The sequence below is a fragment of the Augochlora pura genome, chromosome 6 (genome assembly GCF_028453695.1).
Source record: "Augochlora pura isolate Apur16 chromosome 6, APUR_v2.2.1, whole genome shotgun sequence".
NCBI lineage: Eukaryota > Metazoa > Arthropoda > Insecta > Hymenoptera > Halictidae > Augochlora > Augochlora pura.
In genome coordinates, this window is record NC_135777.1 from 8,538,990 (window position 1) to 8,555,872 (window position 16,883).

A 16,883-nucleotide genomic window follows, 5' to 3' on the forward strand; every position below is an offset into this window, starting at 1 on the left:
GGTTGCAGCTCGAAGATGATTGGTGGTTCGACAGTGCGCATGCGAATGGGAGTGCGCGGGAGTCGAGCACGCAGGGGTGAAAAGCCCGCCGAAACTAACATTGTGGGGGTGTGCCGCGCGCGAAGATTTCGGCTCGAGGACTGAGTAAGAGAGAGAGGTCAGAGAGGGTTCCAAGAAGTCCTTGTCTAAAGATTTACGACGTCCTGTACTTGAGAGATCCGGGTTTGCTATTGTGACTTGTCTAGTTCACGCGAAATCGGAGAGGGTCTTACGAGAGGCTACGTGACTTTCTCTACATTCCTCGATTAGTCTCGCTAGATAAAAAAAAGGCTCAATGAAGAATTTCGTGGGAACTCCCTCATTATCTCTCTACATATTCTCAGTTATTTCTCTCGGCCGATACTGTATCTCTATATAAATATACGATATAAATTTGTATTTACATTCGAACTTCCCTCTTGTCGCCATAAATTGAAAGCGTATAGTCTAATAGTGCGGTCGTAATATAAACTAGTGACTATGTTCGCGTCGCTCATGAAACGTGATAACGTAACACGAGGTTTCTTCATGCGTTCTCTCTGGTTTTTCCTCCCTTGTCCAATAGGAAAATTGGGGTCCTCTAGTTGGATGCTGATTCGTCGAATGGCCCGTCTTCCGGTTGCAGATTGATGGTGATTGGTGGTTCGACGGGTGCGTGTGCGGATGGGAGTGCGCGAGAGTCGATCGCGCAGGGGTAAAAAGCCCGCCGAAACGAACGGAGTGGGGGTATGCCGTGCGCGAAGATTTTGGCTCGAGGACAGAGACAGAGTGAGAGAGAGAGGTCAGAAAGAGTTCCGAGAAGTACATACCTATCTAAAGGTCTAAAGTTTAGTTCATGTGGGAACCGTACTTGAGAGCAATAGCCCTCTTACCGGTTGTTATGAGTTTAGGTTTTGTGTAGGATTACCTGCGTGAAGGTTATGGGATACGTATGTGATGTTGCGTAATCACGCGAACATAGTTATAAATAAGCGCCTCTGGTTATGCAAATTATAAACTTAGTTAATGCCGACAGGAGGGAAACTCAAATATAAATACAGATTAATATCGTATATTTATATAGAGACACTGTATCGCCCGAGAGGAATAACTGAGAATATGTAAGGAGATAGTGAGAGAGTTCCCACGAAATTCATCGTCGAGCCTTTTCTTTATTTAGCGAGACTAATCAAGGAATGTAGAGAAAGTCACGTTGCCTCTCGTAAGATCCTCTACAATGTCGCACGAACTAGACGAGTCACAATAATAAATCCAGATCTCTAAAATGCAGGACATCGTAAATCGTTAGATAGGGACTTCTCTCTCTCTCTCTCTCTCTCTCTCACTCACTCACTCACTCACTCACTCACTCACTCACTCACTCACTCACTCGCTCTCTCACTCACTCGCTCACTCACTCTGTCCTCGAGCCAAAATCTTCGCGCGCGGTATACCCCCCTCCATTCGTTTCGGCGGGCTTTTTACCCCTGCGCGGTCGACTCTCGCGCACTCCCATCCGCACGCACACCCGTCGAACCACCAATCACCATCAATCTGCAACTGGAAGACGGGCCATTCGACGAATCAGCATCCAGCTAGAGGACCCCAATTTTTCTATCGCACAAGGGAGGAAAAACCAGGTGGAACGCAGGAACAAAATTCGATTCCCCGGGAAAATACGGCAGTCTTTTATCCTGAAGGCTTCGAGATAACATCGTTATCCAGGAAATAAAAGTTTTAAAGACGATTTTGTGTAACTAGTTAATTTTTACAAGTCCTTCACAAGCAGAACACTTTTGTGTTCCACGAGTATCCGAACCAGCTAAAACTCCCCAAATCCCACCCAAAGCTACGCAACATAACATTTTGGTGACAGCGGTGGGATTTAACAAAATTTTTGGGAAATCAAGAAAATTATCAGCATCAACGAGGGCAAGATGCTGGCGGGCTCTGGAAAAGGTGCTCTCTCACCCCTGAGTTTTCGCACGGTTTCTCCAGAAACTTGGGTAAATACCAGAGAGCGAGTGACGTGCACCTCCGAGGAATCTTCAATATCGAGGCGAAATTCGACGAGAAGAATCCAGCCGAGGAATACCAACGACGAGGAGCCAAGGTGTTCTCTAGAGGTGTTCCCCAGTCCCTGTGAGGAGATATCGCTTGGTCGGAAGATCGCGATTGGTGGTGGATCGTAACAGCGCAACCCTTGCGTCGAATCCCTATAAGTTCAATAAGATCATTTAATTTCCCAGTACGCGTAAAATGTCGCGAAAACCGAGGAACTTGCGCCGTAGCTTGAATAATAGTGGTAATTCCTTTATAGTCTCTGATTTAACCGTTGAGCCATCTATGACAGAATTCGCGCTTGCCCTTCCCCAAACAAACGGCTTGCTATCACACAGTACTACCCCTATATATCGCCCATCTAACTCTTCTACTGTGCAGGATGCAAGTACTTCCAGTAGTACTAACTCCTCAATAATCGAAATAGGTCCTATAAATTCGCAGGAATATGAAGCATTTATGCCACTAAAACTGGCCTTTGATCTTATTTGTCCCCTATTTGATGGACAATCTTGCTTGGTGACTAAATTCATGAAACAGTGTAAAATCGCCAATGATCGGATTAGGCTTGCTGATAGGCCCAATCTTCTCGCGTTAATTAGGAGTAAAATCGTAGGGCCCGCCAGATATCATTAGTGCATTAACATATACACACGGCTAGGCTTTTCTTTTTCTTTCTCAGTGACGGAGACCATATAATTGCTCGTGTGAGAAGAGAGAAAAATAATGAGCCTTTGGTTCTGCGTGTGTAGGCCATCTTCGAGAAAAAAAATCAAATCCATTGTTCGACGCTTCACAGACGCAGGACAGGGATGCGAGCGCGGTTTTTCGCACTTCCTCAGTCTTCGCTGTGTGTTAATGCGTCTTTTTTTCGAAAGTCCAAAAGATACGAGTAAAACCGTAGGCACCCGTGGAAAACTTACCGTTCGTTCACCACCCATGTGGTATCGAGAAGACCGGCTGTGAAGCTCGCTTTAAAGCTGTGCGTTCTGACACCCAACTCTGCGAAGAGCAACATCACCGTGGCATGAGTTACGGGACGTACGACCGTCCGCCAGACTCGGCCGTGTGTCTGCTAACACCGAACCGTGGTGTGTAACGACGAAAGGAGTGTCTAAATTCTTTCGATCCAGTATCGGGTTGATAATTCGAATCCTTTATATCCTCGTCGATTTCAGAGAGTTTAATTGAATCTTATACGCTCTGTGTCTCTCCATCAAAGCTTTTTTCAATACTCTATTCGCTCGGTCGTCGGACTCCGACGGTGACTGGCTCGTTCTTATAGACGAATATGATTACAATATTGTATACAAACCTGGTAAAGCGAACTCTAATTCAGACACACTATCTCGAAACCCTGTACACCTTCATCCCGATCCAACATCCCAAACCCTTGTACAAGATCCTTGTCCTGAGAATTCGCTGCTGCGAGACAATCTTGTACACTTCCTCCCGACAGACCATGCGTGCAATACGGATACCAGTCAAGACCTCCTAAGACTAGAGGAATTTTCAATTCAACAAATAATGCATTATAATGTTAACGTTGGAGAAGCTTTGATCTTGCCTGGAAACAAATTTCACCTATTTCACCTATTCCCTAAAACCACCTCCCAAGAAAGACCTGACCCCGCGAATGTAGTAGCTGCACTGAAATCCCTTAAATGCCTCGTGGATAGGACAAGCACTGTAATTATAATTTTCACAAAAAATGTGCTGGGAAAATATTGTCAAATAAACTGTTACAAATTCTTCAAATTTTTTATATTCGGTAGAGAATATCTTTCAAGTCCCACTGAATCACACCCTGTGACAAATTGGAATATATTCAGGACAGCTTCCTCTAAACGACTAAAAAAAAAACTATTCCACCTGCGTCCACCTTTTCAAATTATACTTGTTTAAAGTTCCTAACGTTGGACGCGTCAGCGCGCCTATCTCCAAACTCCGTGAAGAGAACTCAACATCCGCCTTATTCGAAGGAACTGTTTAGATTATAACACTTACTATGTTACGATTTCGATAAGACTAATTAATTATTGATAACATTATTATTAATATTATTTATTATTAATTATTTTATTATTACTAATTTAGGGAATCCGTACTTTGTTGCAGGTAATCATCAATTCATAAAATAGATATATACAAATTTGAAGAATATACACAAAATACAGCAAAATATTATGTACAAACTTATGGGTGGTATTACATGCCACCTTCCGTAAATAAATTATTAATTCACGAAACTGACATTATTCAATATGCATTAGTACCAATAGGACAACTTTCTGAGGAAACTCTTGAAGCACGACATAAAGATTTTAAACAAATTAGAACACAAAACACCCGAAAAAATTCTAGGATAGAAACAAATTGAGATATACAATACTCTATCTTCTCCTTTTGACATCAGATCCGTACATGTCCACCATTCGAATCAAATCGTGTACTAAAAAGAATAAGGAATTAGGTCCAGATGCGTTAGATTTAATAATTAAATAATAAGAAATATAATACTAATAGTTGTAATTATAATTAGAATATTAATAACAATAATAATAATAATAATAATAATAACAGTAATAAAGTTAATGTATTTTTTCTTAATTAATCCATAATCTGTCATTATTTCATTGATCAATTTAAGTTTCGCGTTTATACCTCTTACGAATGACGAGTTATAGGGCCACGGCAAACCTTGCGCCAATCCGGACCATTGTGCGCCGCCTCAAGCTCGAAGGGAAGATCAGCACCGCCGCAGTAGACGGCCTGATCTAATGTAGTCTATACACCTACCTCTTAAGTCCAAGATCTTCTTGGCAAATCCACCTTCAACCATCACTTCTCATGTGTGGCACCTCCTGATCTTTAGAGTCTTTGGAACAAATGTTGACTCCAGAGATGCTCTAAGATATTGGAATATGGTTGACAATTTGGACCTTGTCAGCAGTGTGCAGGATGTCATCAATGGCTACGAAGACTTTCATACACTGAGCCACAGAAACCCCTTGCTTGGACAGCAGCATGGAGGCCACCAGAGGAAACAGCATTACTCTGGGCCAAGCTGGAGGGTTCTCAGAGAACATGGACTCGATTGAGATCAGAGTTCTTCTAAACCCTTCATGGGCCATTGTAAGGTAAACATGGGGATAAGATTCAGAGATGGCAACGCTAGGTGAGATACAATACTTGTCTTTTAGCATTGACGTGATATCTCTAGCCATTGATGATAATTTGCCTGCTATTTTCCCTACGGAAAGGATCATTGGGAGAGAACTCAAAAGCTCTTCATTTCCCATTAGTTACCAAGGTTCCTGTAATGGTTTAAGGACCATCAGGGTCTGCCTCGAACATCGTTTTTACTGTCTGATGAGCCCTTACCATCATTCCAGCTATGCGACGAGGATCAAATCCTTCTTACTATACCACATCTTGCATTACGATTGTGGGGCATGAGATAAGGGAGGGGTAAACAGGTTCCCCTCTTGATATCAACTTGCTAACATCAGTTTTAAAAAATTTAATTTTAAATTTGAATTAACATGAAGTTAACCTGAACTTAGTTAAAACTAGTTAGTGGCCATAGTGATCTAAGGTTCTGAGTAAGGGATTATAATTTTAACTTAGTAATGAGTCCTACTCTAGCACATTTACAGACCGCATCTTTATTCACTAGCAAGGGTCGATGTAGAAATTTTCTTTGTTCTGATTGGTTAGCTATGTACTGGGGAAACAGTGCTGCCCTTGAAGTAAAAAAAAGGGAAAACAGCAAGTGAGCAAGAGAGCATGAAATTAGCACATGTCGAACAAGTCACACTGACGAATAATGTAGCTTATTCTCACTCCACCGTGCTTGTAGTAGTCTTACTCTTTTCGCGCATCCATTCGGTTGGCGTGTTATCAGAGGCACGGGGTTCGAAATTTAATTTTTAAAGAAATTTCAAATAAAATTGCATAGGATTCTCGAAAAATTCATTTTGCACCAATACTACTTTGCAGCCATTAGTTCTGTGTATAGGTTGGCAAGAAAGTAATTTCGGTATGCACCAGTAGGTAGTGTTATGTTTGTTTCATTTGTAGCGACTACCTCCGCTATTCGCCAACGATTCCTTTCCCGAATTTCCTTTTTCTACCTAGACCGTCCTTATTTCTATATATACCACGGAACCGTCCTTTACCCTTATCCCTGTCTAAGGCAGGGCCCGCTAGAAGAAGCCTTACTGATGAGTTCACTAGCGGGCCCGTGACGAAAAATTAATTTAGTTTTGTTTATAACTGTCAATTTACGGTCAGTTTTAACATATAGTGCAAAAATAAGCATTTTCGACACGTTTTACTTTTTTATTTTCATAAAGGCAAGAAAGCGGCTGAGGTTCACAAAGAGACATGCGTAGTTTACGGTATTAATTGTTTAACAGAACGCACGTGTCAGAATTGGTTTAAAAAATTTCGTTCTGAAGATTTCTCACTGAAAAATGACCAACGTTCTGGTCGTCCTTCTGAAGTTGATGATGACAAAATGAAAGGCATAATCGAATCGAATCGTCATATAACTGCGCGAGAGATTGCAAAACAGTTAAATGTATCACACACAACAATTGAAAATTATATAAGACGTCTTGGACTTGTTAAAAAGCTCGATATTTTGGTTCCGCACGAATTGAAAGAAATTCACCTAACACAACGAATCAATATTTGTGATAAGCATTTGAAATTTAATGCAATCGACCCTTTTTTGAAACGAATTATCACTGGCTATGAAAAATGGATCATCTAGAATAACGTTAATTGAAAAAGATCATGGTTCAAGCATGATGATCCAGCACAAACCATATCAAAAGCTGAGTTGCATCAAAAAAAGATCATGCTGTCAATTTTATAAACAACCGTACGATCAACTCAGATGTTTACTGCCAACAAATTGTGAAATTGGAGGAAGCAATCAAAGAGGAAAAGCTAGAATTGGCAAATCGCAAAGGAATCGGGAAGTGATGTCGCATCCTCCATATAGCCCCGACCTTGCACTATCGACTTATTATTATATTTATTTCGAAGTTTACAATGTTCCTTAAATGGTAAAAATTTCAGTAATAACGATGACGTCAAATTACACTTGGCTGAGTTTTTTGCTGTTAAGGACCAGAAATTCTATTTCACACTAAAAACCCGAAATTACCAGCTTGCCAACCCAATAATTATTGATTTCGAATTAGTTATAGAACGACGATCGAAGTTAAAGATGAAAATAACAAAGAATTCATTTTATAAGTATTAGGGACTACCGGCGACATTAAATAGATACTAGAAAATTCACCTATCAATCTACATATATTTCATTAAACTATGTTTTATTATTACATTAGGAAATTGTTTCCTGTGTTTGTTTATTAGATGAGTTTTTATTGGTCAGCTATCGATCGGTGTATGACTCACTGAAAAACCTCTAAGGACAGTTTTGACCATCTTAATCGGCTATGCCCTTTTTGTTAATAAAATTTTCTATGTTCTAAGGAACATGTTTTAGTTTCTTGAGAGAATAATCTATGGTTTCGTTGGTCATCATCTCCATCATTCGCAACTTAACATTTTTTCCTACTTTACCATTGAAAAAGACTAATGCTAACGGTTCTGGCGTTAAATTGGTTGGCGTGGAGCTTTCATGTTGTACTGGTCTTCCGATCCCCGCTTTTAAATAAACTTTAGCGAAAAATCGGTAACGATGAGTTCTGCACGGTAATGGTAAATGTCTGATACGAGCGACCTCTCCTCATCAGCACCGATAACTTGAAGAATTATTCACTGAAATACTACAATTTGAAATTCAAAATTAACACTGAATCATATACAACATATGGAATTATATCATCGAATTTATATTATTACATAGCACGTTTACAATTCCGCCAACCATTTCGATTTTTCTAAAACCTTTTATGTATTCGAAAATTATTTGGAGTTCTCCTTAGTGCCTCGTAATCACTAAGAATTTGTTTTACCATCTGTAAAAATCGCCCACCAGCATTGAAAAATTGTGAAACGTATCATTACGTCCCAAATTATATTTCCCATCCTCAAATTTAAAATATTCACTAAAAAATAAATCGTACATAATAATCGCCAATTGCCATTGCATCATTCCACTCACAAGTCTATTTCCGACTTTTATGACCCGCGACAAACCAATTCGTTGACCATGAAAAACTATCGATCGATAGTCAACGATCTATTATTTTTTCCGGCCTCTTACCTCCGTATCATTTGTTTGAGTGGTTATGGATTAGGCTAATAATGGCATTTCCTAGAATTTGCGGCGCGAAATTGGTAGAAAATGGAATTACTTGGAGGTGAGGGTGTTGCTCGGTATCATTCGCGACTGATTTGTTCATTCGTTTGATGGGTCACGTAAGGGTTAGTTTAGCCGACTGCGACGTTCATATTTGGTCACTGTCACAGTTGAGTCTGACAATGTCAGAATGCAAACTCTACCGCGATACGGTTATAACTCGTCTAAGAAACTTGGAAGGAAATTACTCGGTGAGTGACTGGCTATAGTAATCTAAGAGGATTCGCTGGTAGTTTGTCCATTACGCTGATTATGGGCAATATCATTGTGAAATGAGATCCTTCTTACAATTGGGAGACGTTCATTCTTCTGAATATATTGCAAAATTTAACAGTTAATACCAACACCTTTCCAAGTTATAGTAGGTTTAATGTTATCATTCGTTTAGCAATTTATTTAGTTATTACTTCGCTGTACATAGTTGTTTTTAATATACTTTTAAAACATTGTTCCTTGGTCTTATCTTTCCCGCAATCGGTACTATGCATAAGTATAGATTTCCAGGCCCGTTGAGCGTTATTTTAATTCCCATCGCTACACACTTTATCAAAATTAGAATTAGCGAAAAGTTTCCCGCGCTAATAAATAATTCTCGATTGTAAAAATGAAGTAGGTGGAATTAATTTTTATTAGTTAGCAAAGATACGATTATTCCTGTATGCTATCTACGTGATTAGAGCAAGTTTTCAGTATTAGGGATGGTAATTTGAGCTTCTTAATCAGGCATTTTGTTCGTATTTCATTGTTTACAAAGCGCTGTAATGGAATTTGTAGCATCAAGCAAACAATGGGGGTAGAACGTCTTTCTACGGCTGTGTTTTAACGCAGTAACAAGCGACATTAGATCGCAACCGGAAACGCCTAACATCGCGTGGCCATGCTTCCGTAACGCGAACGCAGGGGAGATCATAGGGACTTCGAAATTTCTGTTTTCTATTAATTACTTCCTTTATTTCAGTTTATCTAGTTAAGAACTGCACGATGTTTGAACATTTTAATAACAGAGATAGTCGACGCAGCGAAAGAAACTTTGGAAGAGGTGATTTAAGTCGAAAGGATTGACAAAAAAAGAGGACCCATAGAATTTGTTTCTTTTTTTTTGTAGGCCGGTCGAGCTTGTTGCAAACTTTAGCAAAATCGTTTCACGTTTACTTGGAGAATACCGGGCTGCACGGATTTCGTTACATCGTCGCCAGTAGGACCAAATTCGGGAGAATATTATGGTTTGCGGTAGGTGGAGAATTCTCTACAGTTTTCTGTGAAACAATCATTTCATAGAAAATTTTGTACAGATTTGCATGGCAGCGATCGGCTTCTGTGTGTTACTGATGATGCGACTGTGGGACCATTATTCGGACAATCCTACGGTGACGATCATCGACACCTCGAATCCGATTAAAGATTTACAGTTCCCGGGGATTACTATATGTAATAACAATAAGGTTTATGGCAGACACGCTAATATAATTGCGAGAAAATTGTAAGTTGCAATTTCGTTCAAGATCGTTGTCTGAAATAGTAACTCCTGAAATAAGAACTATGATTTCCAATCACGCAATTTCTATTTCGATCGCAGTTTTGTATTTTCTGTATTAAACAACATCTTTCATTATCTGACCTACTTGCAATAATTAAAAGAGTTTGAACTAATAGTACGTCAAAATTATTTCGCCTCGATTCTTTATTGAGTAAAGTTTCCTTTACAACGCGTTCGCTCTCAGCGGCTTTGTAATTCAAACTTGAATTATGAAATCGAGCTACAAGGAAGAGAAAATCTCGCGTGTGATGCACTACGAATCATACAAAGAGATTTTCTTTGCGCTCGTTCGCAGCTGAAACGAAAATTTCTTTTCCTAAACAGTATACTTTAAAATGTAAATCGTTTTATAGCTATTACAATCATTGCAGTATTTTTGTTCTTTCTCGAATTTTTATAAAAAGTCGGTTATTAAGATCTTTGTAAATGAATTTACAATTACAGAGATATTTTATTCAGTGAGACGAAGAGAACGTTTGTTTCATTAAGATTCTCATTTACTTACTTCTTCTAATTTGTTTCTGAATTCAATTTGTTCCAATAGACTGATGAATGGATTCGACATCAGCATGACCAATAGATTGTTTTCTTCCTTGATGAAACTCATACGACCAGATAAAATCGAGATCGATAACGCAACCGCGGCGTGGGCCCTGGACACCCTTGATTACTCAGTCGAAAAACTAATGTTTGAGGTGAACAATGCTCTTCATTAGTACAATACATCGTTTACGGAACGTTGTATCACACGCAACAAAAAATAATTCACTGTTTTCGACAAGTTCAGTACACGCTTTTAAAGAAGTCGAACGTATTCTGAATCATTTTTAATTAAATATTTTGCATACTACACTTATTGTTTATAGCGGTTCTATGTTTCAATTGCAGTTAATGCAACCTTGCAGCGCAATGTTGGTCAGGTGCGCTTGGCTTGGCCAGATCTATAACTGCAACAAAATCTTCAAAATCGTGAAAGCGAACGAGGGCTTCTGCTGTGGCTTTAACTATCACTACGACCTCTCGAAAGTTTACAAGTAACCGATAGACTTGATTCATTTACGACAATAATTGATTTATAAAAATTCCTGAAAGACAAAATAAAGATTTATAATATTAAAGATTTATAATATAAAAGATTTTAAATAAAGATTTATGTAACGCTCGTTTCTTGCGGTCGTTGCGAAAAATTCAAATTCTAATTTTAAACTAACATTTTCCAAAATTTCAACTCATTTTTCAATTCTACAATTTTAACAAGACCTCATGCAATAATTATTGAATTTTCGACCTAACATTCTCATCTTTATCAGAAACGACGGAACCTGGCTGGAGAATTTCACTACATCCGAAAAAGTTGCAGAGCCAGAAAAACCTTCAGAGTTTCTACCGGGTGTTACAGAAATTTTGGTAAGAGAACATTAAAATCTTCAGTAATTGCTTCACAGTTTCATGGAAATATTTAAATCACAGTAATAAGTATTTCAGAAACTTATTAAGACACAACTATCTAACATGCAGGATTATTGAGATGAAATCTGCGCTATATTGGTACTATGTACAGAAATGTATCGATTAAATGTGTTAATTAATTTCCCATATCAATTTCCAAATTCGTACGTTCCATCAACGGCGCGATCTTGGCAAATCCTGAACAGGAAGCTCGAACCGTTGATGTTGCAGCGTGCACCGGGAGCTGGTCGTGATATTGGTTTATCGGTAGCCCTGAACATAGACGCTGCGAACTATAAAAGCTCGATAAGACAGTTTGTCGGTGCCAACGTGTTGGTACACGATCCGATAGATTATCCGGATGTCGGGGCGCAAACCTCATCCCTGGTTCCAGGCCATGTAATGACGTTGACGCTTTCCGGAACGAGAGTGAGCAGCTCGGACAACATGCGCAACATACCGTTGGACAAAAGGATGTGCTTGTTCGACGGCGAAGTATGCGAGGCTGCCCACTAAAATGAGCAATAAGTCCAATTATTTTTCTATGCATTACTTGGATATTAATTTTTAAAAAGAACTGAACCATTAAAGTGCCTTTTAATATCATTAAGAATTAGTGAATTGTTGATTAGAATTAGCGTTGAAGTACTTTTCGATAACGTATGTTAATTTTACACCTACTGTATCGATACAGATAATCGATTTCATATTTTTTATTTAGAAATTATTGAAATTATGAAAAATCTCTCATACGAAGGGATCGAATAAGTTTTACAATTCAAGTACATATTATAACAGAAGTGGCAGAAGATCTTAATGAATTCAGTCTTGTTTCCTATAAAACAACACACATCACTCAGTTTTAGACCTCGGATAAGACCTCTTAGATAATATTTGTTTAAGAACGGTTATAGACGTTCTCGAAAAAATTCTCGTATTTTACGTTATTAATTAACATAATACTGTAAAATATAAAAATTATTTTTTGATTATGATAATTGACCGGGTATTTGATCATGTTCAGAGTCCCGGGGAACGGAAGTACAGTTACCAAACGTGCATCTCGGAATGCACCCAGAAAAATACTTACAAACCCTGCGGATGTTTGCCGTTTTTCTTTCCAGACAACCGTGAGTAATTCGTTAGTGTAATGCACAATAATACCTTTAATTTTCGAAGTCTCCTTTTTAGTAAAAAAATATTGATTTCGCTTGTTACTAGATCCAGAAATTCGGACATGTTACTTAACCGATGTGGATTGCATTTTGACCCATAGGAGTAAGTAACAATAACTACTCATACGTTTCTGCAATTTTAATAAGCTACCGAGTTTCGAAAAAACGAGGTTACAGTTGCATCTCTCTCTTTCTATCGGATAATATGTAAATTGCTTTTCTTGATACGATAAACAGACACTCTTCCGGAGCAGCAGCTGTCCCACAGGGGCAACGATTGTAATTGCCTTCCGCAGTGCAACGACGAGACGTTCGAGGTAGTCAGCGAATCGATTAAAATAAACGAATTAAACTATGATTCTGAGCTATCGTAAGTATTATCTAATTTCTTTAATTAAAAAAATATTTTTTAATTGAAAATTCCGTTATGATGACAATTGATTTACAATGTATTACAGAATACTTTATAGATTCCTTAGAATTAGAACTGAAGCATTTTCTGCAAATAAAATAAGTAACAGTTCGGTGCGATTTCTCAGTTACTTGTTGCAAAATTTTGTATTCGTACTTGGTATCATTTGGCTGCAATAGAATACATTAACGTGAAATCGGGTATTCTCGTTGATATTTCTTATTATGGAGCATTGCGAAAGGTCATACGAGCAAAAGCTTCTTTCCACCTATTCACGAACAAGGAATTTCACGAGCGATTCTTACAGGCACGGCTTGAATGTAAATACTACCTCGTTCCTCTACGTGTATTTCCGGGATGGCTCGTACTTAGAGTACCGCAAGGAAACCATCCTTGGCTGGGATAGTCTTCTGGGTAAGAAGAACTTCCTCAAAACATGTCCGACACGTCCGCGGTAGTTCTTTGACGCACCGTAAAACCTCTAATAAGAGAGAACATTTAAAATAAAGTAAAATCGAGCTGGAAATGTTCTGCAGCAGCTCTTCCAGAAACTTTCTTTCGCACTATGACGGCGGAAACAGCTTGTGACCTGACAGCTAAAGAAGGTTACATTTGAAAAATATAATTCCACTACTTATCCAAAAATAATGCATTTCCAATTTCTGAAAGTTATTTCTATATTCAACAAGCGGTAAAGTGCGTTAATTAAAAAATTATGTATAAGAACATTTTTCAAAAATCATCGGTATGATTTTATCACGATAAAATTCATTTAAATAAAATATTTTTATGTCAAATTACTACAGTTGGAATCATGTTCGCCAACAATAAACTTTAGATGCTCGTATTGTCACCGCTGCAGCTTTGACGTAAATTATTGTTACTTTTATTGTTTACTTAATCATCGGGCAAAGTATGGAATTACAATACCTAACATTTCTTTTTAAAAAAAAATCCCAAAGATCGCTTACACGATAAGATTTTTAAACAGGTCCGATAGACATGTGAACTTTTAAAAACGATAATGATTACTAGTGCGACTATAGCGTGTGATACAGCTTTAAGGAATCGAACTGCAATTTCAGCTTCTTTTGGTGGCATCTTTGGACTCTGTCTGGGCGGCTCAGTCTTGAGCTTCTTCGAGTTTCTTTATTATCTGATTTCGGAGGTGCTCGCTGCCCGCAGGAAGAAACGCGAATTGCGAGACGAGAATCTGCCGCCAGCGTCCATGTTATTTGTCTCGAAACCGGCGAATAAAGACTTGGGAAAGGCTGACAAATGTTTGTTTTACGTCCGGAACGAACAGTTTCCACGGCGCAGCCAGAGAAGCACTTTCAATTTTAAAAATGATGGAGTCCGACTGGTTCGTGAATAACTGCTCGCAGAAAATGAAACGGTCTCGTGAAAATACGAGTTGCTGAACTTTATTAGAACGTTGATTCATCTCTTCAGTGACCTTTGATTCTTAAAACATTGCGATGTTATAGAAATTCATAGTTTTAAATTGAATACAGTATTCCGAAAATGTCGATTTAAGATTAAAGATTTAATTTAAGGTACAGTTTTATTAAAATTGCAATTCATGTATGAACACATGGAATTCTTTAGTTTGAAATTAATTATATTGCGTGTGAACATTAACATCTACTATAGCTCAATTTATTTCATGTGGAACATACGGGATGACGTCAGCAGAGTGCATGCATGCATTGCGCATTAATTTGAAAATATTTCGCTCGCGTACCTAAAAAGATTATAAACTTCATAAAATTACATTTGACGTATTCTGCCGACGAGGTATTAATAATAAATGAGTACGGAATGCACGTTGCAATTCACGTTTTCACACATTAATCTTTTAAACGGTGCAATGGAACGAAATACAAACTGCTGTTATTTTATGTTTCCTTTCAATCATAATTATGCAATTCATTAATTTATTTAGCATATTTTAACATACATAAAGCATGGAACATCGATTTAAAAGAGATGTTACAACCAGTATGTTCTTTCGATGAATATAATTCATGTTTTCGATGCTAACAATTAATAAAATTTCACGAATGTATCTTATACGTGTACAAACAAATCTGCAGAGTATCATGAAAATATATTAATTAGATACTGTAAGGAAAATCATTAACCCCTTGCACTATAATAACGAGTCAGACTCTTGATACAGATTTCATGCAGGATCTAATAAATATTAATAGTATTAATTTCCACTATATCGGTGTTGAGGATTGCTGAGCGAGGGTTTTATGGCGGGGGGCCATGTGCTTGGGACTTTTGGAATCGGCCAGGGTATGGGCCTGTCACCCGCTTCTTTAGAAAATAGTTTGCGATTGTTCCAAGGCACATGGTCGACACTCTTGGCCATTAGCGATATTGCCCCGCCATGGACGCGGGTCCCAATGCCCATAGCGTGGCGCGGATCGCGGAAAACGGCACGTTCTGGGACAACGGGCAATTAAGGGAATGGGGTGCAGATGTCGGGAGTTTTCCAGGCCCACGCGCGACCGGGAACTCCGTGGCAAACGTTGCGGCACTGCCCCTTCCTAGGTCCCAGACGTTGTCTTTTGGGCTTGTCGCGATTGGGCGGCTTTCCTCAACACCCACCCCTAGTTCGCAAGAGTAGGGCGAACCGAGGTGACGTTATCGGCGAACTTCGGTTCGCACACCAGATACATTTCGGAATTCAGAAACAATACGTAAAATAGACATAGCCACAAACTCTTAGACATACTAGTAACTTGTAACAATCTTGAACGCATTCCATGTATCTCCACCGGGAGTGTAAATATATTTGTTGTTAACATTCACGGTGTAAATTTGTTCCTCCTACCTTGGAGGTGGTCCTTCCAGTTAGTCGACACATCATGTGTAAATTTCTCAAAGGCTCGAACGATTTATTAAAATCAACCGCGAGCACCAACAATCGGAATCAAAATATATTCTTCTATTATCAAAGTATAGAAACGAAAGCGCATAAAGATAATAAAAGAGACAAAAATTGTCTGGTCCTATTAAGGAAAATATTAAAGATAAATAAATGCTAATCAACGCAGCTTGAAAGGAATAGTAGTTCAAAGGGTTAAAATGCACTCTTAGAGGCACTCATCTATCGAGTCACCTTGAATAAATTAAGAATTTATTACACGGAAACTACATGAGCTACAGTTAAAAAATGTATGACAATGTATATGATTCAGAAATATAGACCAGTGTTTCGGCATGTTATGTTTAATATTCTTTCGTTACAGTGAACATCTTTGTACGCGAAGTAGTCCGTTTATCCGCAGGTTGATTCCAAATCCGTTTTAAAAACGCGACTAGTGTAGTTTCGCGCAACGAGCGCGAGTTTACGGGAGTGTTCCGAGAGAATGCGATTTTGATATGGTATTAGTAGGCGTGCGTGGTGCGGTTTTGTCTCGAAGATTTCCTGGGGGACAGATTTTTTTCTCATCAGCGCTTGGGGCGACGTCGTTCTGGTATTCTTGCCATGGATTCAATTTCAGCGGGGCCGGTCGACGGAATAAAAGCTTGGCTTGCAGGTTCCACGATGATCTTCAGAATTGGCTGCGGTTCGTGATGTTCCACGCGATATACCATATGATGGTTGGCGAACGTGATCGCGTGCCAGTCGGTCAAGAACAGTCTAAAGCAGACGCCGATGCCGCAGCGAAAAAAACCTTAGCCCTGATTAAGGGTAACTGAACTCTGTCAACAACTTAATCAGAAGAAACAACAACGATCCGACCGATAGCAAAAATATTGTAGGCTGTCTGCCAAAAGAGTCAGCAGAAAAATAGTAGAACAGCTTCTTTTGCTGACTGAAAGATTTTTTATGCTGATAAAACAAAAATATTATTAACGTTTGTTAGT

At 38.8% G+C, this 16,883-nt stretch overlaps 1 protein-coding gene across 1 annotated transcript; it reads left to right on the forward strand.

The window, feature by feature from the left end:
- Positions 1-8,555: 8,555 nt before the first annotated feature.
- Positions 8,556-14,373, forward strand: LOC144471458 (pickpocket protein 28). The gene is made up of 12 exons (XM_078183508.1): positions 8,556-8,616; positions 9,531-9,655; positions 9,718-9,905; positions 10,507-10,657; positions 10,851-10,996; positions 11,273-11,369; positions 11,643-11,906; positions 12,436-12,541; positions 12,633-12,689; positions 12,824-12,956; positions 13,306-13,412; positions 14,084-14,373. Exons 1-12 carry the CDS (start codon positions 8,556-8,558, stop codon positions 14,371-14,373), a joined length of 1,725 nt encoding a protein of 574 aa, XP_078039634.1.
- The last annotated feature ends 2,510 nt before the right edge of the window (positions 14,374-16,883 follow it).